This window comes from Takifugu flavidus, chromosome 6 (genome assembly GCF_003711565.1).
Source record: "Takifugu flavidus isolate HTHZ2018 chromosome 6, ASM371156v2, whole genome shotgun sequence".
In the NCBI taxonomy this organism is placed as follows: domain Eukaryota; kingdom Metazoa; phylum Chordata; class Actinopteri; order Tetraodontiformes; family Tetraodontidae; genus Takifugu; species Takifugu flavidus.
This window is the reverse complement of record NC_079525.1, coordinates 8,200,553-8,224,293: the sequence shown is the minus strand read 5'-3', so window position 1 is coordinate 8,224,293 and position 23,741 is coordinate 8,200,553. Positions and strand designations below refer to the sequence as shown.

The 23,741-nt window shown below is 46.2% G+C and overlaps 3 protein-coding genes and 1 long non-coding RNA gene across 9 annotated transcripts; 1 reads left to right on the top strand and 3 right to left on the bottom strand.

Moving 5' to 3' along the window:
• Positions 1 to 582: 582 nt before the first annotated feature.
• soul4 (heme-binding protein soul4) lies at positions 583 to 8,564 on the bottom strand. 6 transcript variants are annotated; one of them, XM_057036142.1, is made up of 7 exons: positions 4,762 to 4,939; positions 4,529 to 4,671; positions 3,303 to 3,489; positions 2,652 to 2,737; positions 2,398 to 2,539; positions 1,366 to 1,549; positions 583 to 948 (listed from the first exon to the last, which is right to left on the bottom strand). In XM_057036142.1, exons 3-7 carry the CDS (start codon positions 3,454 to 3,456, stop codon positions 774 to 776), a joined length of 741 nt encoding a protein of 246 aa, XP_056892122.1. In that variant the 5' UTR covers positions 3,457 to 3,489; positions 4,529 to 4,671; positions 4,762 to 4,939; the 3' UTR covers positions 583 to 773. The 6 variants fall into 6 exon arrangements, with proteins under 6 accessions (XP_056892122.1, XP_056892125.1, XP_056892124.1 ...); XM_057036145.1 differs by having other exon boundaries at positions 3,303 to 3,434; XM_057036144.1 differs by lacking the exons at positions 4,529 to 4,671; positions 4,762 to 4,939 and adding an exon at positions 8,545 to 8,564.
• Positions 8,565 to 9,810: 1,246 nt separating this feature from the next.
• tmem178a (transmembrane protein 178a) lies at positions 9,811 to 14,815 on the top strand. Its single transcript, XM_057036113.1, has 4 exons — positions 9,811 to 10,574; positions 11,272 to 11,385; positions 11,997 to 12,134; positions 12,202 to 14,815. The coding sequence occupies exons 1-4, from the start codon at positions 10,049 to 10,051 to the stop codon at positions 12,441 to 12,443; spliced, it is 1,020 nt and encodes a 339-aa protein (XP_056892093.1). The 5' UTR covers positions 9,811 to 10,048; the 3' UTR covers positions 12,444 to 14,815.
• LOC130527549 (uncharacterized) lies at positions 10,765 to 16,511 on the bottom strand. The gene is made up of 2 exons (XR_008951051.1): positions 13,182 to 16,511; positions 10,765 to 13,121 (listed from the first exon to the last, which is right to left on the bottom strand). It is a non-coding gene; the product is annotated as an uncharacterized LOC130527549 (long non-coding RNA).
• Positions 16,512 to 17,731: 1,220 nt separating this feature from the next.
• irf2bp2b (interferon regulatory factor 2 binding protein 2b) lies at positions 17,732 to 22,120 on the bottom strand. Its single transcript, XM_057036029.1, has 2 exons — positions 20,778 to 22,120; positions 17,732 to 19,176 (listed from the first exon to the last, which is right to left on the bottom strand). The coding sequence occupies exons 1-2, from the start codon at positions 21,481 to 21,483 to the stop codon at positions 18,476 to 18,478; spliced, it is 1,407 nt and encodes a 468-aa protein (XP_056892009.1). The 5' UTR covers positions 21,484 to 22,120; the 3' UTR covers positions 17,732 to 18,475.
• Positions 22,121 to 23,741: the final 1,621 nt, after the last annotated feature.

Here is a 23,741-nt window from a genome sequence, read left to right as displayed (position 1 = left end):
CTGTTCCAATTGCTGTACAAATAAAGTTGAACTGAATAACACACAGGACTGTTAATATTTTATACACACTCAGATTGTGTTATTAAAATCTTATTAATCTTTTTTGTTAATGAATTTTACATTTATCTCATTTACACATTAGCACACTGTCATGCTAATGCTAACTGTAAAGGCTGTGAGGTAATCATATTAAACAAAATGTATTTTATTCACATTAATTTTTCACATAGCCATTTCTCTTTTGCAAATAGTGAAAGTGAAGAAGTGTGTTAAACTAATTAGTGTTTGTGCCTCCAAATTAGTGTTTGTGCCTCCAAACATCACATGGGGCTGCTGTGGAGCATGATGTCTTGGGGATGCAGAAGGTCCAGATGTGCTTCTCCCCAGTTTCATGGATTTTCTTTACACTGCACTTGTGTTGACACGAAAGGACCCGTTTCTAGAGTTCAGTGGAACCTAAGCTAACTGATGCTCTCATGTTGGTCTGTTTTTGGTTAGTTTAGAAGAAGAGACCTGCTGCAGGTCAAATGACCATTGTGCTATTTTAGTGTTGATCAGCAGAAACACATGCTGGTACATCTGTGCTTTTTATCGTAATGACATCACAACCAGCAACATTTTATTGATATGACGACGGCGAATCAGGAATGTGACAATGATGAATTTAAAGCAGTGACATCCACCAATGAGGTGTCACCCATCCAGAGGGGCCACCTGACAAAAATCTACTGTGACTGCAGTGGTGTGAAGGAGCCAAGGATGATGCAGGTTATCTACTGGTTACGTCTGATCAACCATATCTCATTTCGGCGGCGGACGACACCGGGGTTCTCATACACGGCAACCATGTAAGCATCAGTGCAGAATTCATCTGCCACGCCCACAATCTCCCACAGCAGGCTGATCTGGTGACCGACCGTCTCCTCGGTTGTCGTCCCAAAGAATGTCCTGACATCCAATCAGAGAGCAGCAAGTCATAAACACACACAAAATATGATTTAGTCACACAAATGACAAACTCTGCATTTCCCCAGTTTTGACTACATCACTTCCTGTTTCAAAGGTTGCATATTTTTAAAATGTTGCCGTTTTCAGCCTCTCATGCAAGCTGTCGGTTCTGAAGTAAGCTAAAAACTGTGATAGTTTCCAATCAGATCCAGACCAGATCAGCCAGACACATCAGTGACTGTTGCATCAGGTGAGCGTGCTGCCATGACAAGCCAGTGATAGATATATCAAGGTAGCATCAACCACGTTCTGGTTCCTTCACTTCAGGGCACACAGGCGTCAAGGTTACCCTGAACCTGTTATGCTTTCAGGGACACAGGAAAACTGCAGGTTACAGTGAAATTCTGAGGTTCTGACCTGGCAACAACTCTGATTGGCTCTCTGTGGACAATGGTGATATCAGGGTCCACAGGTCGGGGGGGGTCAGTCTGGAAGTGTGCGGGCAGGAAGAAGGCTGTCTGGACATCTTTCTTGAATGTGACACCATTGTCCATCATGTGGATGTGACTGACCACCGGAACTGTCATGCCCAGGTATCGACCTGCACCCCAACCACACGCACAATGAGATCACTTTACAGAGCACTGTTGAGACCACCAAAGGTACAGGGTCGGATGGGCGGGGCATGAGGACATAGAGCATGGTGAGAAGGGCTAAATACATGCTGGCAGTGAGTGGGGATTAAGATTAATGCTGGCAGTGAGTGGGAGGGGCTTAGGCTGCATCCCAATTCGACTAGTTTGGAGGACTTAATTTAGGCCTTGTTTCCTGAGCGAAGGGGTGTCTCAATTTCCAGTAAGGCTAAGGAGAGGGGCTACACAGGGAATACATGAAGGGCTAGAGAAATCATCCTCCATACATCATGCCCACTGACATGATGGTGACAAAAAGTAAGCTCATGAATGTAGTTAATCATAATTACTGGTTTCCACAGTTTATTTATATAAATCATCATCTATGTCAAGTCAATATTTAGCCATGTTTTGTTGCTAAAGTAATTCCTTGTTAGGGGATTTTGCATATAACTTGTTGCTTCTGCTGACGTAGCAGCTGGCTAGCAACAATGTTTGATGATGTACTGGTAGACAAGTGCTGTCTCTTCTCTGTGAGGAATGTTCTACCCCTTCCCCTCGTCACTCAGTTTTGAGGGAGCTAAAAGGGACAAGTGAGAACAGCCGTAGACAACATTTGCACAGAGTGGGATGTGCTACAACGGGTGCAAAGAGAGAGTGGGGGGGGGGACTACAACAGCTGTACAGATTGAGTGGCAGGTGCTACAACAGGTGTACAGAAAGAGTGGGGCCTAATACAGGTGTTCAGAGAGTGGGAGGGGCTATAATAGGTGTGCAGGGAGAGTGGGAGGGGCTAAATCAAGTTGCAAAGCCTGACCTGCAGAGTTTTCTTTACAGATGAAACGCATGAGTTTCATAAAGGCCATGGAGATGCTTTGTTCATAGAGGTCTTCTCCTCTGGTCACACAGGCCCAGTAACCTGCAGGATACACCCGCTCCTCATACAACACCTCCCCCACCTGAACAGAACCAATTTGTATAAAATGAACCTTTAATATCAGATCATTTGATAGGTGCTGATTTATACCTCAGCAATCAATTTCAGTTTTATTGATTCAAGTCACAAGTTACCTTCTCATGGCGAGAGACCAGAGCAAAGTGAAGCTGCTCCCTCTGCTGGCGGTTGTGAGTCATTTCATGTATGGGTCCAGTCATTTCTAGAACACATACGGTTAACTTTCAGAGTGTGATGCCAGGTTCACACCAGACGCGCCGCGAATGGCTGCGATCGGCAGGCGCCATGCACGAATAGTTTTGGCGTATGGTCTATTTTGAGCGCAAGCCGTGAGCGATTGTGGAAGTCAAACAAAGAAAAACGAAGGAATCCGGGCAGTTTTCAAAATACAGCACCATAATCGACAATACAATTACATTTTTTGTGCGTTTATATATCGTCAGTGTCCAAACAGAGCACGAGAGAGATCTACGCAAACATGCACACCCATGAACGATAGACTGCAATGGGAAACTGAAAGATAAATTATAGAGATAAATAAATAAATAAAAATGAAGATTAGATAAACATTTCTTGACTATCTACAGACCACAACTACAACTACACAACATTGGTATGAGTAGACAAAAGCCTGCGAAGCAGATCTCTTGTCCACTGGCACAGAGAAATACAAGTCTGGTGTGAACGAGAGGGCTCTTGTGGCGCTTTCACGTCCAGTGTGAACCCGACGCGAGGGGAAAATCTGGAGCATGTACACGTACACACACCTTGGGGAACCGACACCTGATGTGTACTGGCCACTGCCTGCCAGTGTGACAGCAGCTGGTCATCTTCAACCATTGGTTCTGGATTGTCGGTGATGTCATCTTCCAGCTGCTCATCATCCAATCCCTCAAGGTCTTCAAGAGAGATCAAAGCCATTACTGATGTGGGAGGAGCCAAAGATGCTACTTCCTAAAAGAATAACAGAGATATGCATAACATCTCGCAGGGTAACCATGGCAACAGATCAGAATCAGTAAGAATCTGTACTGTCTCCAAAGTATTTTGGTGCCGACAATGCCAAATCTGGCAAGAGATGCACTGTTGAGAACTGTTCTGATTTTTACTGATCTTTGACCTTACATCACCATTCAAACTTAAGGTGCTTTTCCACCAGAAGGTGCCACCACTCAATGCAGTATGTCCATGTTAGTTTTTCATTGCACCAGGTGACCTCTTCGCCATGGCTGGGGTCTTGTAATGACATGCTGGTCATCTCTGATAAATGTCTGTTTTGGAGAGTTTGCTCTTTTATCATCAGATTCTTAACAGAAAAGACAGAAATCACCATAAGACAAGCTCTCTCTTCTGCCCCACAGCTCAGAAATGTCAGGACGTGGTTGTTGGACCACGGTTTCACCTTACTTGTAGCCTTTAATGTTTGTAAAGTTCAGAAATATGCACTGTTGCGTGCATAAATGGTAAAAAATGGTTTAAAAAAATGGCGTTTACTGACGTCCATTGCTCTCGTGACTAAACAGGGACATTGATCCTCTGGTCAATCATAGCAATAGCAGACATATCAGTCCATACTGGGCCCTGGGAACCCTGTTGGAAAAGCCTCAAACTAGTCAAAGCGAGTCACTACTAATGGAAAAGCAGCCCTAGACTGGACATCACCAACCCCAAGGGAAGTTCTGGTAAGAGTTTCAGATTAAAAGGTGTTGAAGGTTCAAAAAGCAACAAGAACATGAAAAGGAATCCGCAATATACTATGAGGCGATTTCAAGTGTGAAGTTAAATCCAGGACCAGGTTCAAAACTGATCACAGTTTGTGCAAACTGATCACTGAAAGTGCATTTAATGTTGTACAGATGCACAGTTGCTGGTGTCAAAGTTTGGCTTCTTTTTTGTTCTCTGTTCTGCTTATTTTGTTAATATTATTAGCCCACGACCAAAGTCTGAAATATTCTGAACCAAGACCTATCCGAACACAAATCAATAACCTGACCCCGGTTCTAAATGGTGGTGGTGTTGGAAGTTGACAAAGAGAAACTAGGTCATCTTGGAACCGGGAGTAGATATTGCACGAGCGAAGACTGGAGCCGCTGCAGCCACGGACCAGCTGGAAAAACAACACTACCGATGGTCGGACTGAAACAGGGACGAACCGGAACCAGTTTTAGAAGACATAGACACAGTATCTAGCAGCGAGCTGCCTTTAAGCGAGATCATATGACGTACCCGCCCAGACCGGGTCGAATCAGTCTCAGTAACCCGTTCTGGCTACACCAGAACCACAGATAAGTCCACACCGTTGCCGAACAAACACGGCCAAAACCTGCTGCCGCTTCCTTTTCCTCTTCTTTCTTTTTCTTCCGGTGATTTCGCTCCACGTTCTTCATAATAAAGGTATGTGCATCCGGTTCGAGTTTAACAGGCTCAAATAGTCCAAGTTCGGTTTCCACATTAACGCACATCACACAGCAGTGCAATAATGTGTACAATTGATATGACTAAAATAAAAATGTTTTTTAAAAAAAAAAAGCTGTTTCCTCTTGTGGACAACAGAAGATGATTATGTCTCCCCCTGCTGTGGAAATAAAATGGATTCATCAACACCTCCTCAGTTCATCACATCACGTCCCCGATGACCTTTGATCTGAAGGTTCTGTTGCTGCTGAGAACAGTAAATAAAATGTTGTGCTGATCTCCGGACAGGCAGTGGAAATGTCTATTTAAAACCACCAACTGCTTTTTGTCCAACGTTAGCAAATACTCTAAAGTGGTCAAATGCAGCGTCTTTAAATTTTCATCAGCGGCACTGATGCTGTGAGCGCATGTACTCCCTCATCCCACCACCCCCACCCCGCCTCACCCCCCCAAGAGAAGCAATCAATTATTCAGGCGGAGCTGAGGTTGGCACTCCAACACTGCAGAAAGGAAACACTGCAGCAGGAAGGCTTTATTCAGATGCAGACCAAGGCCATATCAGAACAAGAGTCTGGGCCACAACTTCAACAGAACCAGAGTCTGGGCCACAACCCTGTCAGAACCAGAATCTGGCCCAGACCCATGTCAGAACCAGGACCTGGACCAGATTCTGCACATGCCCCACACCCGTAGACCTCTTACGTGTCATTGATATACACCTCACAGAAAACAGAGAACATTATCATGACATGAAAGAATCTCACCTGTATCAACATGATGCCACCTGTGCTCCATACACACAGTCACACGGGCATTTATGAATTAGACAACAACCCTGACACAACTGTTAACTGAAGTAAAGCCAGAACAGTAAGTGACATCAGCAGCAGCATGTTGGTATGTGTTAGCGTAGTGGTTTGATTATCACTTTAGCTAATGAGCCATTAACGGTTCTAACTGTATTCATTTGACCCACACTCTGTCCAGAACCATGGATCAAAGGGGGTCAAAACCAATTGTTAAGTGAAAATTGCAGTAGCCTACATACAGTAGTGCCTTCAATCTATCCAATAATGCCTTGTGAAAAGTGGTGGACAGTCGACAGTCCCTTAAAAAGCAATACATCCCATCATCCTTTGCTGCTACATGTGAGAAGATTTTAATTACTAGTGAAGAATTAAGTTAAGTTGAAAAACAATAACAAATTAATAATTAAGTGAAATATTAAGATTACGCCATAATAACATAATAATGAATCAACAAATGACAAGTGAGTGTTTTGTATTGATTAATCAGTATATGAAAAATACAATTACTCACTTGGTGCCGATGTCGATCTGGTCCATATCTATTATGCAACACCATGACAACACAGCACCATGGCTGAGTGTCCTAAAGCTCATCAGTAGGGTCGCTCAGTAGGTCACTCACCCTGTTCTCTAACTAGTGAATAGGGAACAGGGAATCAGAAGGTAGTGTGGCTACTGTTGTAATTGAAAATAAATACTTTTGCAACACAGTAAAACTCCTCCCACAGGAGATTCTAGGTTCTCTGGGGCCCGGGCAAAAATTCACAGGAAAACTTTAGCTTGAACTGTCCTGTTGTTGGTAATCTGTTGTTGGTGATTTGCTAGTTCACCCATCATGTTGCTGAAAGGGGCTGACAACGTAGCCATGATGACAGGTTGCTGTTTCAGCAGATCTGTGTGAGGAGTCTGCAGATCAACCTTAAAAATGTGCTGAGTCATCATAGAGCTGCTGATTTATATAACATAAATATAAAAGTGGTCAAGTGTCATCAGAGTCACTGATAAATGAAGCACTTACACAACTGAATGTTCTGAGATGCAGCCAGTTGGCCAACTCCAACATCTTTTTTTCTCAACATGGTGTTTCCATGCCAACGTTTCCAATATGGAAGGCATGAGCCACATGATTCACATGATTCCAATAGAGGTTGTATTCAGGAGAGCTGTCATGTGACAGAGTGGGATCATTAAGGTATGGAGACACTGGGAACCATTGACATTGTGAGCGGCGTAGTTCCAGTGTTCCTCTGTGTCTCAGATGAGGAGCTGACGGTGACCTTCTCAGTGGAACACTTTCATAAACATCAACTGCAGAGAAGATCACAAAGATAACGACTCAGCTTCGTCTGCTGACATTTAGGGACCAAAGGCAAACCTGAAAGCTCTCCCAGAATCACCACCAATGGCAGCAGGTACAGGACTGGCTGTTTATCTGGATCACTGCTTCTCTGCACACGTTTGAATATTTGCTGATCTTCAGTCCAGTCACATTTTGGCTCCCATCAGCCGTACTCTGATCCCTATTAGCATCTCCAGCATCTGACTGGCTGATTAATCGTTCAGAAACTGCCTGATTGGATGGATAAATACCGCCTCATTGTTTCCATAGTAACAAGCACACAGACAGACCTCCATTTCTCAGAATATGATCATCTGCAGGACATTGACACAACAAGTCAGACAGAATACTCATGAGTACTGATCTGTTGTCATTTTTACTGCTCTGTTGTTGTGCTTACTACTCTGCTGTCATGGTAACTGTTCTGTTTTTCCACTATCAGTCAGCTCTTAACAGTCAGACTGTCAATCAGTCAGTCAGTCAGAAACAGACTGTATCAGTCAGATGGGCTCCTTCTGGAAGCTTCTTTCCCTCATCAGCAGTAGAACCCTGACATAAACCTGTGAAACACCTGGGTGGTTCCACCTCTTATGCCGAAAGGGGTGTGGTTTCTCTTCGGAGACATAAAAGGTTAACATGTGCAGCTCTGCCCACAGCAGGTGACTGAACCTGCGTGGACAGTTTTTAGGGAAGGAGTGTGACAGCAGCACTAACCTCCTCTCAACCATCAGACTGTGAGCGGTCCCCATACAGGCATGAAGACGTGTGCATGGCATGCCTGTTGCTGCTGGCAGAAATTGTTTTTAGAGAACTCAGTCTAAGTCATTAGTGTACCTGCGTCCATCCTTGCTCTGCTCTCTGCTGAGGATGGGGCATTGTACCAGAACAGCGGGGGTGGGCTGTGATGGTGGGTGGCCCCCCAGCGACTCTCTGCATCATCACCGAGGTTTAATGAGGGCGAGCTGGTGCTTTTTTGCTCGTTAATGTTCACCTATGACGTCCCCTCCCCCTTGTCCTGCGGCTGCTGTCTTAATAGGCTGTGACTTGAAGACAGCGTGGGCATTGTCATGACAACAGGACAGCTCAAGGCAGTTAGAAGGCCTCTGGCTCTGAACCTTCTCATTACTGGGTTCAAACAAGTGTGACCTTCAAACAGGAAGAAGATGAAGAAGATGAAGATAGAGGATGCTAACTTTCAAACATTTATCTTCATCATTATCACCATCCTCATCACTTCATCATTATCATCATCACTGAAAGCACCCTCACACACGATCCTCAGTGTTATCTTGCTGTCTGTGTGTGTGTGTGTGTGTGTGTGTGTGTGTGCATAGCGGAGTGATGTGGTCCTCTATATCAGCACTATTGGAATGCCTCTTATCCAAACAAATAACTTGTTGGGAACTAACTATTGTGTAGTGATTATTTGAAGAGTCACCTTATTACCTCAGTGATTAATGGTTGCTGCAGAGGAATCCCAGAGGACCTGGGTCCAGGAGGGTCCAGACCTGCCTGGATCTGGTGGAAGCAGCTGCTGCTGGCACATGAGCCCTGGGAGGTCCCAGATGGCCCCAGAGCTGGTAGGGGTGGTCTGTGCTGGAAGTTCAAGGGTTTCTGGTTTAAGTACTGTTATGAAAGGTGCTGGGGCATTTTCAGAGCACTACCAAGGTGAATCCACATCTCACAGAACCAGCCTGTGTAATTGGGTGCTACTGGAGCTACTCTGCACCGTGACAGCATCTTTTCTTCCCTATCGTCAATAATTAATCAGTAAGAATGTTGCAGAAAAAAGAAAACAGACCAGCAGAATGAAAGTAATCAATGGTGGCAGCTCTCAGCTCAGTGACATGGCGTTGTCAAGGCAACCTGGTACGTCAAAGTCAAGAGCCTGGAGTGATGAAGGTTTCAGAAGGGTAAGGAGGGTGAGGAAGACTTGTGTTACAGGAATCAGTGGTGTCCAGTAGGGATGCTGCTGAATTATTGATCCGTTTAATGGACAAACTTTTTTTGCTGTCATGGTGACTTTTAACAAACATGTGGTCACCTGGGCATTCCCATGAGGCCACAGTCACCCAGACACCAAGGACACACGACATACGAGACGAGTCAGGTACACCTCTGTCCTCCCTCTCACCTCCTGTGGCTCTACGTGCACATCTAATGTGTCACCAGGAGCAGAACCCGGTCCATCTGCACATGAAGAATCCTCTCTCTTTAGCAGTAGTCATGACAGTTTGGCACCACGAACCAACCATCGGGTGAGTTCACCTGTGGTTAAGAGATCTCGCAATGGCGTCAGAGGAGAAGTTGCGATGACGTCATGTAGGGTGCCGCGGCGTGTCTTGATGGACTGTAGTTGTTATTGATCGGACTGTTCTGATGCGGCAGAGACGCACACACACTGCAGGAGAGAGAGTCCACACCCAACTCTGTCAAGTTGTCTGAGCTGACATCAAAGCTGCACTTCCTGCCTTTACTTTTAAAATAAAGTGGAGCTTTAGAGTCCACATGTACCATCCTGAACAAACTCTCAGATGAAAGTACAAATATCCTTCATGGATTACTTTGACTGAACAAGAATTTGACGATAAACAAACATTACATACTACTACTACTACTACTACTACTACTACTACTAATGATAATGTGAACAGCTACCAAAAGGCTAAACTTCCTCCAGCCACCGTGAGACTGGTTACACAGCACCATCCTTCCGGCCTGGATCTGAAAAATCTTCCAAGGATCCAGGCGTCACCTTAGAGAATCCTCATAGATCAGGTTTAAGGCGCTAACTGGTGACGCGGTTGAGTAGGATTAGTTTTATTCTGAAGGGAACTTGCAGAACCTCCGTCGCGTTACATGCTGACTTGACATAGCGATAGTCGGCATGACAACGCGCTCTCGAGCACATTAGGACATCAACTGAGCGGCGCGAGGATGGCAGCACAAGATGCGCAGTAACGAAAACGACGGCGGAAAACGGGAGAACAGCGGAACCGGGACCTTCCCCGGGTCCGCCAGCAGTGCGCTCCATGTCCCGGCTATGGAGAGAGCCCGGCCAGCGACTGTGACGGTGTCAGCGGTGAGCCTGGCTCTCAGCGCGTTGTCCCTGCTGCTGCTGGTCATCGCCATCTCCACCGACCACTGGTACGAAACCGACACCCGCAGACACAAGGACAACTGCGACCGACACGGCTCCGAATCCAACGACCAAAAGAACCGTGACATGCCAATCTATCACCTGCCGCTGGTGGACACCGGCACCGGCGGCTCCCGCCAGCGGGACCTGGCGCTGATGAAGCCCGTTCATGTGGGCAGCAGAGAGGAGGAGCTGCTGGAGAACTGGCGGGCCATCCTAGGGATGGGCATCTTGGAGACCGAGTGCGGCAGGCCGCTGTTCTCCACACACTCCGGCCTCTGGAGGAAGTGCTACTTCAAGAACCTGGATCCAGATATCGACAAGCTCATCGACAGAGGTCAGACACACGCACACTCTCTCACACGCGCACACACGTTTAGTCTCAAGCCAAATGTGTTCAGGCCGTGGGAGGGCCCCAAGTTCCAGGAGAACCCACACAGATGAAAGAGAATGAGGAAACACACCAAGATGTAAACCCAGTGAGACAATATTTGTGGTGCCAAAGGTTCTGTAAAAAGTTCTGTAAGTGGTATTAAACACATCTGTTTAATGTATAATGTCAGCATGAATCATGCCCTAATTTACAGAACAAGATCTGAGAAGGTGTCTTGAATTGTGATATTGTTCCTCAGTATCCAGTCAGCACCAGTGACTGGTGGACCCGGTGACTGGGGATGATGATGAGATGCATACGAATCATACCATTGTGTGGTTGCAGCGTTTATCTTCTCCTCACTGGAACAACTGAAGGATTAAACAGCTGATGTGAAGGAACAGCTCCAGCTCTTCAGAGGGTTGTTGGTTCAGCATCCCTGAAGGTGGAGCTTATCTTGATCTGGTTCGTTTCTGCTGTGTTTGTCTCGCAGCAGAAGCTTGTGTAGTCGCTCACGGAGCAGAACTGTACAGCCACCAGTCAGTACCATGGTGGCCACTGCGGTGGGCTGGGTTAGATTTGTGGTGCTGTCTGTGTGAGAGTTTGGAATCCAGCTCAGAGAGGCTGATTGTGCTACTTATGTAATGTCTCACCTGCACAGGTATTGCTGATCGCTGTACAGCTGTCAAGTATCACTTCTCTCAACCAATCAGGCTGAGGAACATCCCTCTGAACCTGACCAAGACCATCCAACAGGATGAGTGGCACCTGCTGCGTGAGTACACACGCCTGTGCACCCATGCACATGCATACACATACCTGTTCACAAGTGCACAAGCATACACACACCTGTACGCGCACACATGCACACACTTTTACATCCACGGACCTTTACACACACACACACATGCATACACGCACCTATACACCCGCACACGTGCAAACACACACCTGTACTCATACGCACACACACACAAACACACACACCTGTACAGGTTTATGGGTCCACTACAAAGCTGGAGCCTCTCTTGAGGTCACTAGTGTCTCAGGCTGTCCATCCAGGCTGGATGTATCTTCTCCTGGTGTTGTAGACGTCGTTGGATAGAGGAGCCTAGCAACGTCCCTTAGGCAGCTCAGTCCTGGTCCTGACACTTGTGCCTTAGATTCAAACCATGCTCTTAAATCACAGAAGATATGCTCAAGCCTAAACTGGGGCCTGGAACTGGCAAGACTCCAGTCTGAGGGCAATTTCCTTCTTGCCTGTTTCTGGTTGTCATGGAAACTTATGACATGGTGATGTAAAGAATGAAACCAGTTACTATGGCAACTTTAGGTGGTTCCTTAATTTACCAACCTCTTGTGTGTATTCTATGTGTGTGTCCTCAGACCTGCGACGCATCACAGCAGGGTTTCTAGGAATGGCAGCAGCCGTCCTGCTGTGTGGCAGCATCGTGGCTTCTGTTGGTTTCTTCTGGGAGGAAAGTCTGACCCAACATGTGTCTGGACTGCTGTTCTTCATGGCAGGTAACTCACCCACATGTGTGTGTGTGTATGCTCTAGATGACACCTAAGTCTGGTCTGTCTTCTTCAGGGATCTTCTGCACCATCTCTCTGTGTACATATGCAGCCAGTGTGACCTATGACCTCTCCAGAAATCCTCCTTTCATCTACGGTCTGCCAGCAGATGTGGATCACCAGTATGGCTGGTCCATCTGCTGCGCCTGGGCCAGTCTGGGTCTGACTGTGGCTGCCGGCTGCCTAGGGACCACCTTCCCTTTCCTGAGCCAAGCTGGAGCTCTGCATTCTAAAACCAACCGAGAGTCCTCCGTCTGAGTCAGCTGTCAATCAAACAAGGAGGACAAAGTTTTTGTGGAAACAAACTGGACCAGTGTTGGTCCAGAACCAGAACTTGAAACCAGATCTGCTTAGTCTGTAGGCAGGTCCAGGTGGAACTAAACCAAAACGTTTAATGTTCCAGTGTCCTTAGTCCTGAGCCCAGTCCAACACACACTCACACACTCTCGCAGACACTCACACACTCAGTTACACTTTCTCACACACACAAACTCTCACATGCACACACTCTGTCAAACATAAACTCACAAAGTCACACAAACACACACATGCAAATACACACACATGCAAATAAACACACACAAACACACTCACACAAACACACATATACACTCATACAATGCCACACACATGCTCACATTAAACACACACTCTCTTGCCCTCTCTCTCTTCTGTGGTCAAAGTTGTTACTGGTTCTGGAGATTAATTGGGCTTTTTTTTTTTTCTATGAGCTGGTGATTCTGTTGTCCTATCTGTACTCACCTACATCTGATCTCACCTCCGACTGTACTCACTTCCGTGTGTACTCAACTACATGTGATCTCACCTCCATGTGTACTCCCTTCTGTGTTTACTTACCTCTCTCTGTAATCACTTCCCTCTGTACTCACCTCTGTGTTCTCACCTCCATGTGTACTCACCTCTGTCTGTACTCACCTACATGTGCTCTAACCTCTGTCTGTAGTCACCTCCGTCTGTTCTTACATGTGTACTCACCTACATGTGATCTCACCTCCGTGTATACTCACCTCTGTCTGTACTCACCTCCATGTGATCTCACCTACGTGTGTACTCACCTCTGCCTGTACTCACTTCCATCTGTACTCACCTGTGTGTTCTCACCTCTGACTACTCACCTCTGTCTGTACTCACCTACGTAAGTTCTCACCTCCATCTGCACTCACCTCCATGTGTTCTCACCTTCTTCTGTACTCACCTCCGTGTGACTCACCTCCGACTGTACCCACCTCTGTCTGTACTCACCTACTTGTGTTCTCACCTCCATCTGTACTCACCTCCATGTGTTCTCACCTACGTGTGTAGATGGACATTTAATGTTTCAGATATGGAACCGCAGAACAGCTGGTACTTGTGGCTTCAGTGACTACAGATTCTATCCTTCATCTCATAGTTTCTGTGTTTTTGGAGTTTTTGTGAGTGTGAGACAATCAAAAGTCACCCCTCCCTGTTTTTGGATTGGCTGAATTTTGGCCACCTTTATGACATCACAGGTCAATGGTCCGTCCTCATGGGCCCATCCAATTGGTAGATGCTGATATTCATGGGTCAGAGAGGATGAGGAGATGTGGGCCAGAACCTTCCAGGAATATAAAGAACAAGAGTGTAATGTTTGAAATCTTCTCATCATTAATAAGGAGGATCAGTTTCAGCTTATTAGCTCACCAACCATGGAAGATATTTGCTTGCAGTCTTCAGCAGAACCTGAACTGGTCTCCTGTGGAGTCAAACGTTTGAATGTATTCGGTTTGCTGGAACAATTGTGAGCTGCAGTACACTGGAGAACCCTTTGGTAGAACACCTGGACAAACTTGTCAGAACATGTAACTGGACCTATGCTCAGGAACCGACGTGTCCCGTGAGCTCAGATCTTCAGGACATCAGACTAACATTCACCTGTTTGCTGGTGTCTTCAACGTCAGAAAAAAACAGAAGGAAATCACCAGAAATATTTAAGCTCTTAACTGAATAATTGGACAAATAGTTCAATAATTGAATCACTTTAATGTGACTTTGGTTTCACAAAGAGAAAGCAAAGCTCCACCAGAGGACACTTGGGACACTGCAGGGTCAAGGGTGGGTGGGTGGGGGGGGGGTCTGGGATTCCTAAATATTCATGAGGAGCCATGGTCTGATTGGCTCATTGGTGGGTGATGTTGGCATGACAACAAACCTCAGAAGAAAACCTTAAACAGGGGTACCAAGAGTGCAGAGACTCCCAACCCACGTTGATGACAGAGAAGATGGTGACAGAACAGTTGGAGGCTCCTGAAGCTCTGACCAGTTCATGTTTCTATCTTAGCAAATACATGCAGTTTACTCTGATTTTAGAAAAATTATGAATAATTGATAGAAACAGCAGCTGCATCAGCCAATCAGGTAGCACCTCAATCGGCCAATCAGATGATGTCTCCTCAGTGTTGACCTCTGACCCTTTTCAGTGTTTTTTTAACCAGATTTTGAATAAGTTTTTGTTAGTTATTTTAATTCAAAGTTTTAAAAAAATAATCAAGAGACTTTCCTGCCAGTTTCTCCTGTAGACCCCAGTCTGTGCTGCCCCCTGCTGGATGCTCAGGTTATCCTCGCCCACTCCAAATAAACATGTAAATATACGCTTGGTTTTCTATAACTGTGTAACCGTCTAGACTTTTATGAGCTTAGTTAACAGCATCACTTCATATCACATTATGATAAAAATATATTATATTGGTTTTAGATTAATAAATCATGAAAGGTCTAAATCTATCTGTTTTTTTCAAACCATCAGAGGTGAGGATGACAACGATGAGTCATGAATTAGAACTCAACTGATTTGTGAGAACGTTGTGGCTGGTGTAGTTCCACATGGTGAGCTTCAGCCAGAACCAGATCCAGGTTTAACTGTGATGAGTAAAGCTCAACCAGTGAATTTCTGGGAAATGTCTTGACTCTTTGTGTCCATCAATCCTTGATGGCCACAAAGAGCACAGAAAGGTTCCGGACTCAGATGTGCAGAACCCTCACACCTCAGCACTTTTGTGTTTAGACCTGAAAATGAGTGTTGACCGGGCAGGTTCTGACCATCTGAGTTGACTCACCTGGGGCCTTGGCACCAACCTATGGTTGTTGCTGAAATAGCTGACCTGCGGAATCTAAATATACCCAAACAGCCACCTGCTGGCACATTTACATGCGTCCACATATTGGACATCATATTTAAAGGTTCCAACAACATCCCGAAGATCAGAGGACATCTGTCAGAGACTTGTGGAGAACAGGTGAACCTCCAGTGCTTCACTCATCTCTTTTTTCAGCTCAACAGTCAGCCAAGAAGACATCTGCTGGAGATTTGGGCCACAGTAAAGCCACTGGTCAGCTTTGATTTCTGACTTTGAGTCACTTTGCTTCTACAGTGAGAGTAAAAAGTATTTGATCCCTCGCTGATTTTGTTGGTTTGTCCACTAATAAAGACATGATCATTCTATACTTTGAATGGTAGATGTATTCTAACATGGAGAGACAGAATATCAAAAAGAAAATCAAGAAAATAACTTTAAAGAATTTATTTTAATTTATTTGTTTTTCATTGAGGGAAATAAGTATTTGATCCCCTAGTATGCATTAGGAGTTCTGGCTTTCACAGACCAGTTAGACGCTCCCAAACAACTTGTTACCTGAATTGAAGACACCAGGTCTAACTAATCACCTGTATGTAAGACAACTGTTCACAGAATCAGACAATCAGACAGATTCCAAACTCTCCACCATGGGTAAGACTAAAGAACTCTCTCAGGACCTCAGAGACAGGATTGTTGACCTGCATAAATCGGGAATGGGCTACAAAAACATTAGCAAATTGCTGGGTATTAAAGTAACAACTATTGGTGCAATTGTGAGAAAATTTAAGAAGTATAACATGACCATCAATAGACCTCGGTCTGGTGCTCCACAGAAGATTTCACCTCGTGGGGTGGCAATTATCATGAGAACAGTGAGAAATCGGCCTGCAACCACACAGCAGGAGTTAGTGAATGACCTCCAGGCAGCTGGGACCAAAGTCCCAAAGGAAAACAATTGGCAACACTTTGCGCCGCAATGGATTAAAATCCTGCAGTGCCTGAAAGATACCCCTGCTTAAGAAGGCACATGTGGAGGCTCGCCTAAAGTATGCCAATGATCACCTCAAAGATGTACAAAGTGATCGGAAGAAGGTTCTGTGGTCAGACGAGACCAAAATTGAACTATGTGGCCTCAACTCTACTCATCATGTGTGGAGGAAGAAAAATGCTGCCTATGATCCCAGGAACACTGTGCCCACCGTCAAGCATGGAGGTGGAAACATTATTTTTTGGGGGTGTTTCTCTGCCAAGGGCACAGGGCTACGTCACCACATCACTGGGAAGATGGACGGAGCCATGTACCGTGCAGTGCTGAGGGACAACCTCCTCCCCTCTGCTAGGAAGCTGAAAATGGGCCGTGGCTGGGTCTTCCAACATGACAATGACCCAAAGCATACAGCAAAGGCAACAAAGGAGTGGCTCAAGAAGAACCATATTAAGGTCATGGAGTGGCCCAGCCAGTCTCCGGTAGAGGTAAGATCTTAAGACCGAGCCCGAGTCCGAGCCCGACCCAACCCGAAATTCGGGTCGGGCTTAAAATGCGTAAAATGTCAATCATTACGTTCGGGTCGGGTCGGGCCGGGCTTCTCTCTCGCTGACTTTTTTTAAATAAATATTTGTTTATAAAAATATACACTAAAACGATGTGTGGATACTAAACTAAGGAATACTTATTATAAATAAATAATTTGGATAAAACAGAGAAGGCGCTGTAAGGTAATTGCTATATAACTACTACTAAATTTCGGGTTTGCTTCGGGCTCGGGCCTGCAAATCAAGTAAATTGGTCGGGCTTGGGCTGGGTCGGGCTTTAATGCCCGCGGGCCTGGGTCGGGTCGGGCTGGATTTTTTAGGCCCGATCTTACCTCTAGTCTCCGGACCTCAATCCAATTGAAAATCTATGGAGAGAGCTGAAGGTCCGAGTTGCCAAGCGACAGCCCACCAACCTTAATGATTTAGAGAGGATCTGCAAAGAAGAGTGGGCCAAAATTCCCCGATATGTGTGCTAACCTTGTGGTTAACTACAACAAACGTTTGACCGCTGTGCTTGCAAACAATGGCTTTGCCACCAAATATTAAGTGCTTTTGGATAGAGGGATCAAATACTTATTACCCTCAATGAAAAACAAATAAATTAAAATAAATTCTTTAAAGTTATTTTCTGGATTTTCTTTTTGATATTCTGTCTCTCCATGTTAGAATACATCTACCATTAAAAGTATAGAATGATCATGTCTTTATTAGTGGACAAACCAACAAAATCAGCAAGGGATCAAATACTTTTTACTCTCACTGTATTTTTGCAGGTATAGCAGAATCTCAGGTGACTCTTAAATGGTTCCTCAGGGTGCTGCTGCTGGGACTTTCCTAAAGGATCTCACTGAAACAATCTGTTTCCTCAGAAACTAACAGAACAGAAAGACCAGATAAGACTGTTGAATATTTTTTTATTTGACTGTTGCTAATAAAATGTTGGTCTGATCTTGAAGGAGGTTGAAGCCTCCAGCTGAGGTCCGAACATCAACGATTAGATCAGCCCAAAGAGCTCACCGGCCTTCAGAGGGGGCCACCCCTTGCCTGATGGTTTGTGATGTTTGCTGTGTCCATGGAGACCACCATTGCCAGTGCAGCAACGGTAGTGCAGTGAAAACCGCTCAGGACATAAAGGCCTGTGTGCTCATCTGTGCGAGTGTGTGTCTGGACAGTGAAACACGGTGGAACACACAAGTGATCATCTCCATCAGCCAATTGGAGGGCTGATGGAGAAGGTTGGGGCTACACTTGAAAATTATGACCAGTCAGAAACAAACTTTATGTATAAAGCCTCATGCCTATGATGACGCAGTTGTCCAAAGACCAGAAAAGATTTGCCCCTGGCAGAGGGGGCAGGAGGGGTAACAGGTGAAAAAATTGATGGATCACTATTGTAGTCTGTTGTGGTTCCACAAACCTCACTTTCTTCCAAACATCAGGAAAAGGGGGCAGAACCAGAACCAACTGCTGGGAGTAACCTGCCACAGGGCCTATGGGTGGTGGTATAGGTCCTCATTAGCCCCCACCCAGGGGTTCTCTAAGAATCAGAGAGGAAATGGACAACCCCCACAAAAAAAACAACTAAACTCTGCTAGGATTTACACATTCTGTGATTGATCTTTGACCCTGCTTCTGTCATCTTTAAGGATCCTTCTCTTTCTTGACTTTTATGTCTCCAGCTAAGATGGTGGCAATTTCCCCCTGCATGAAAGCCCAGGGAACGCTAGAGCCCACTAGGGGGCACCGATCTCCACTGGGGCAGTACACCTCACCAGTGGCCCCCTGCTGCCTGATGCTCTTGCGGGAACATGGGAAGCAAAACTTGTGGGTGGACACCGACGGGCACTGGACAAAGTGTGTGTCCTCCAGCCGCTCGTGGCACAGCGTGCAGCACAGGGGGGCACCACTGGGGGCCACAGATGAGTCTGGAACACGCTGTGGAAGAGACCTGTGGGCCTCCAAGTCGCTGTTGTGTGTGTGCAGAGCAGAGGGGTTGGTGGACCTCTGAAAGGGTGGTGAGGGAGGGCCTCCTGCTCCTGAGCCATGTACTTGGCTGCCCTCCTGAGGAGAATCTATGCTTCCTGCACTGTCTGTGGCGAGGATGAGTGCCGCCGTGGGGGACTGGCTAGTCCGTACAGGGAGGGTCTCCGTGGGTGTGGTGCAGGAGTGAGGTGAGATGGAAGACGGGGTCCCGGAGAAGATGGTGGCAGAAGGCATCTTTGTTACCTCGGCAGTTGAAGGAAGCCATGGCGGGACATCACTATTGTTCATCCTGGGAGCACTGCCTTCACCATCTGGGTCAGGGGAGGACTTCCTCTTCAGGCCACGCAGGTGCTTCCTGTCTGAGGAGGATGGAGGTGAGAAGTCAGCACAGACCACAGGTGGACTAACCTGACCCCACCCCCCCACCCCCAAATTCATATCACTGCCCCGAACATTCATGTTACCATCATCTAAATCTAACATCCAAATCATCAAATACACATTAAAACATTTATGAAAACAAGTGCTGTACCCCCTTGTTCAACCATTGGCAGGTAAATTAGGTACTGGGGGGTCAGAATCAGCATATATACCAGAATATTGAGCTGATTTATAAGAAGAACTTACATTTATTGAACTTTCCACACATAATGTGCATTTACTGTGATATTGGCCCAAGGGAGGGTCTCCAGGGGAATAGTCCTGCTGACTTCTGACCCCACTCAACGCTTGCACTGACAGCTTGTTGTAATTAATGGACTTGCATGATCTATGCCTATTCTCTCTTCTACCTGCCCTCCCCCCATTCTCTGCCATCAGCAAGAGGGTCCCCCTATACGAGTCTGGTCCTGCTCAAGGTTTCTTCCTGTTAGAGGGGAGTTTTCCTTGCCACTGTTGCTTGTTGGGGGTCAGGGCCTGGAATTCTGTGAAGCACCTAGAGACAACATTGATTGTAACAGACGCTATATAAATAAAGATTGATTGGTTGACTGATTTGATGGAAAAACAGACGTTGTCAGCTGATGCTAGGGTTAGCGTCCCCGATGTGTTTGGGGAGCAAGGAGATACCTTTGCTACAAAGCCTTTAGTCCCTCATCATGGGATGGAAATACCTCATTTGGTGCATTGACCAGCAGCCTGGTCCATTTAATCTTGTGGGGTAATTGTTGATATGACTGACAACAGGTGACTCAGAGGCTACCTGTGTTAGCAAAAGCGCTACTGCTAGTTGACTGCTCTTCACTGTAACATCAATGTTAACATCTGTCCTCCCATCCAACTTCAGGGTGACCGGTCCAAGTATCCACGTCTCACAGAAAGAGAAATGGAACAGGACTGTGTACAGTGGGTTCATAACAACTCCCAGTACACTGTAAAAAGTTCTGGTACACCAGAGGCTAAAATTGAGAAATGCCAGTACTCCATAGCGGTCCATTCCTTCCCACTTAAAGCACAGGACTGTGGATCTAACATGGGTGAGTGGGTATTCCTTCAGAAGTTCTAAAGTAGGTGGGTATTACTTAACTTTTCTCTCAGATTATGTATTTTTTGCTGATGTCACTGATGCAAACACCAGGAGACACATCAAAATGGAAATTAGTTTTGTACAATAATTTTTCTAAATATCCAATAATTGAAGATGAACATCATCATTTCCATTGGGAAGCACTGGAGTGACTAAGAGTTCAGCAGTTCTTATTGTGTTAACTAGAGCTCTAAATGTTCCATAAATTCAGATTTTTGCATATTCTTAGGCCGATAAATCAAACAAGATTGCACATAATTTGAAGAGTAAACTTCAGATGTATTAAAAGAAAGAGTAACATTTTGTTAGCTTTGAAGACTTTCTCACCAGCCATATGTGTTTCACGCCTAGGACCGCGCGCATGCGCCTAAGAGCCAGGCGCGAAAGGCGCTGACGCATGATTTCAGTTGGGGTCTTTATGGCGCGTGGTGCTACCTGTTTTTGACGTTCCGCCACTGCTCTCATAGCCGAGCACGCGCGGCGTGGTCCCGTGCTCCTTCTTGAAGCGGCTGTCGAACGCTTGCAGCGCCATCAGGTCCCGCACACTCTTCCCTTTGTCAGACATGTCCAAAAGATTCTTGTCTTTCAGGTCCTCCGGACGCTTGACGTCCCGGGGACCAGCTTGAGCGGGGCGGCCACCGTGCGTGTGGATGGCAGACATGCCGCCTTTCACCAGCGGTAAAAGGCTGGGAGGTACGGCACTCATCCTGTGGGGATTGGGGCTTTGACGGTTCAGCTCTGGAGGCTCGTCGAGTTTTGCGAGTCCATTTGACAAAGGAGGGCCGTTCGCCTGCCTCCCTCCCTGATACTCCGGTCCGAACCGGGGTATGCGGTCAGACAGCGGGTAACGGTCGAGAGGCTGCGGCAGACGGGAAGCCAACTCTCCGGCAGAGTGAGTGACCTCCTTCATGCTGTGCTGGGGCTTTCCCGGCCCCAAGGAGCGGCCCTCCTGGAAGCCGTGTGCTCGCTTCAGCTGCCGGGCAGTGTCGATAACGAACTCGACCCGGTCGGCCCCTTCATAGTTGACACATCCGCGGCAAACCGGCTCGCTAAAATCCCAGATCATCGCCCACGGCATGCGGGGCAGGTCGCAAAGATAGCATGACTGCCTTCTGGAGGCAGCGACCGCCACAGAGGACATGTTGTGAGCTAGAGGAGACTAAAACCAGCGTTTTGGTCTCCGGCTGGTATTCACGCTGCTGTGGGGAGAAGAAAGGCTGAAAAAGGAGACCTTTAACGCTCACGAGTCTAAAACTGCTCACGAGTTCATCTTCGCCGCGTCCTTCTTCGTGCGCGCCTCCGTGTCCTCGCGTTCACGTCCAGCTCGAGTTCTCGCTGTGAAGTTGTGACGTCAATTGCTCGTGCCCGGGATTTTTGGAGGGCCCCTCACGCGCAGGTTAAACCGCTTTACAGAAAATATTCTATAAGGAGATATTTTACTTTGAAACCTAAACCAAATACGAAAACAGTAGATCACACGAACATCGTAGCTGCTACGATGTTCGTGTGGTCAATAAGTAAGTTAATAAGAACACACTTTTGAACTATCAAGAAACAGATTTCATAAAGGGTCAATGACATGAATGACAAAGTACACTCCTCACAAATCAGAGCACAGTATAATAAACTGCAATGTATTAAGTCCCATTAGATTGTTCCTCAACAGTGATATGTTTATTAGTAGTACTATGATCTGTTGCTACAGAGCCTTAATTCCAGCTAACTTTGAATAGAGTGTAGTATTCTTCCAACCCCTTACTATTATCCATCCATCATCCATCCATCCTCTACCGCTTATCCGGGGTCGGGTCGCGGGGGCAAAACCGGACCCCCTCAACACCATGACTGCACCTAGAAATTCTGTCCATAAAAATTATGAACAGAATCGGTGACAAAGGGCAGCCCTGGCGGAGACCAACCCTCACCGGAAACAAGTTCGATTTACTGCCAGCAATGCAGACCAAACTCTGACACTGATCGTAGAGGGAGCGGACGGCCCGTATCAGGGGGCCCGACACCCCATACTCTCGGAGGACCCCCCACAGGACACGGTCGAATGCCTTCTCCAAGTCCACAAAACACATGTGGACTAGTTGGGCAAACTCCCATGCACCCTCGACGACCCTGCTGAGGGTGTAGAGCTGGTCCGCTGTTCCACGCCCAGGACGAATACCACATTGCTCCTCCTGAATCCGGCGGACCCTCCTCTCCAGTACCCCTGAATAGACCTTACCAGGGAGGCTGAGGAGTGTGATCCCTCTATAGTTGGAACACACCCTCCGGTCCCCCTTCTTAAAAAGAGGGACTACCACCCCGGTCTACCAATCCAGCGGCACTGCCCCCAATGTCCACGCGATGTTGCAGAGTCGAGTCAACCACGACAGCCCTACAACATCCAGAGCCTTAAGGAACTCTGGGCGGATCTCATCCACCCTCGGGGCCTTGCCAACGAGGAGTTTTTTGACTACCTCGGCAACTTCAGCCCCGGAGATATGAGAGCCTATCCCCAGGTCCCCAGGCCCTACTTCCTCACTGGAAGCGTGTTGATGGGATTGAGGAGGTCCTCGAAGTATTCCTTCCACCGATCCATATAAAGGCAAATATAATAAATATTACACAAAGACATATTTCAATTCTGAAAAAAAAGTTAAATATTCATTCATGTTAATTTAGTACTGCCTTAGCATCAGAGGGTTTTCTGAATGTGATGCAGAAGTGAGGTGTCTTCCTAAAATTCAGATCCTTTGTCCTGGAACAGAGTTCATATGAAGTTTAAACTTGTGCTTAATCCAGAATCATGTACCCTAATTTTAGTAATCAAAGTCTCTGTTGTTAAATTAGTATGTTCTAGGACATTAAGCACTTTACAAAAATATTGTGAATCTGTTTCCTGTACATGGCTCTGCCTCAGGGACATCACTAGTTTATAGGCCATTATATCACGGTCATATTAGAACTGATGTAGTGAATACACGTGTTCACACCAGTGTGTTGTGGCTCCTCGGTGGAGAGTTGTAGTTGTTGATGCTTTTATTGTAAAGTTTCCCTGTGTGGTCTTCTGTTTTTGTCAGTCAGTTGTCTTGTTCTTTGTGAGTTCATATATTACTAAATGCTACCGCTGAAGTTGGAGACCTACATTATTGTTTACATTCTATTTACGGTGTTTTAAGTACATTCTTGGTATAACTTTTTCTTCACACATCCTTTTATAAGGACATTATTGTAGATCAGGAGCAAAGAGCAATTACAGGGATGTTAAAGGGGGTTCCCCGTGTCTTGGGAGTACAGAGGTGATTTACTGATGTAACTGAAGCCTAAAAAGGAAGGTGTTTCATATTAATGCTCAAAGTGTTGCTAGAATGGACGGTTGTGATTGTAAACGACCATTTCATAGCAAAG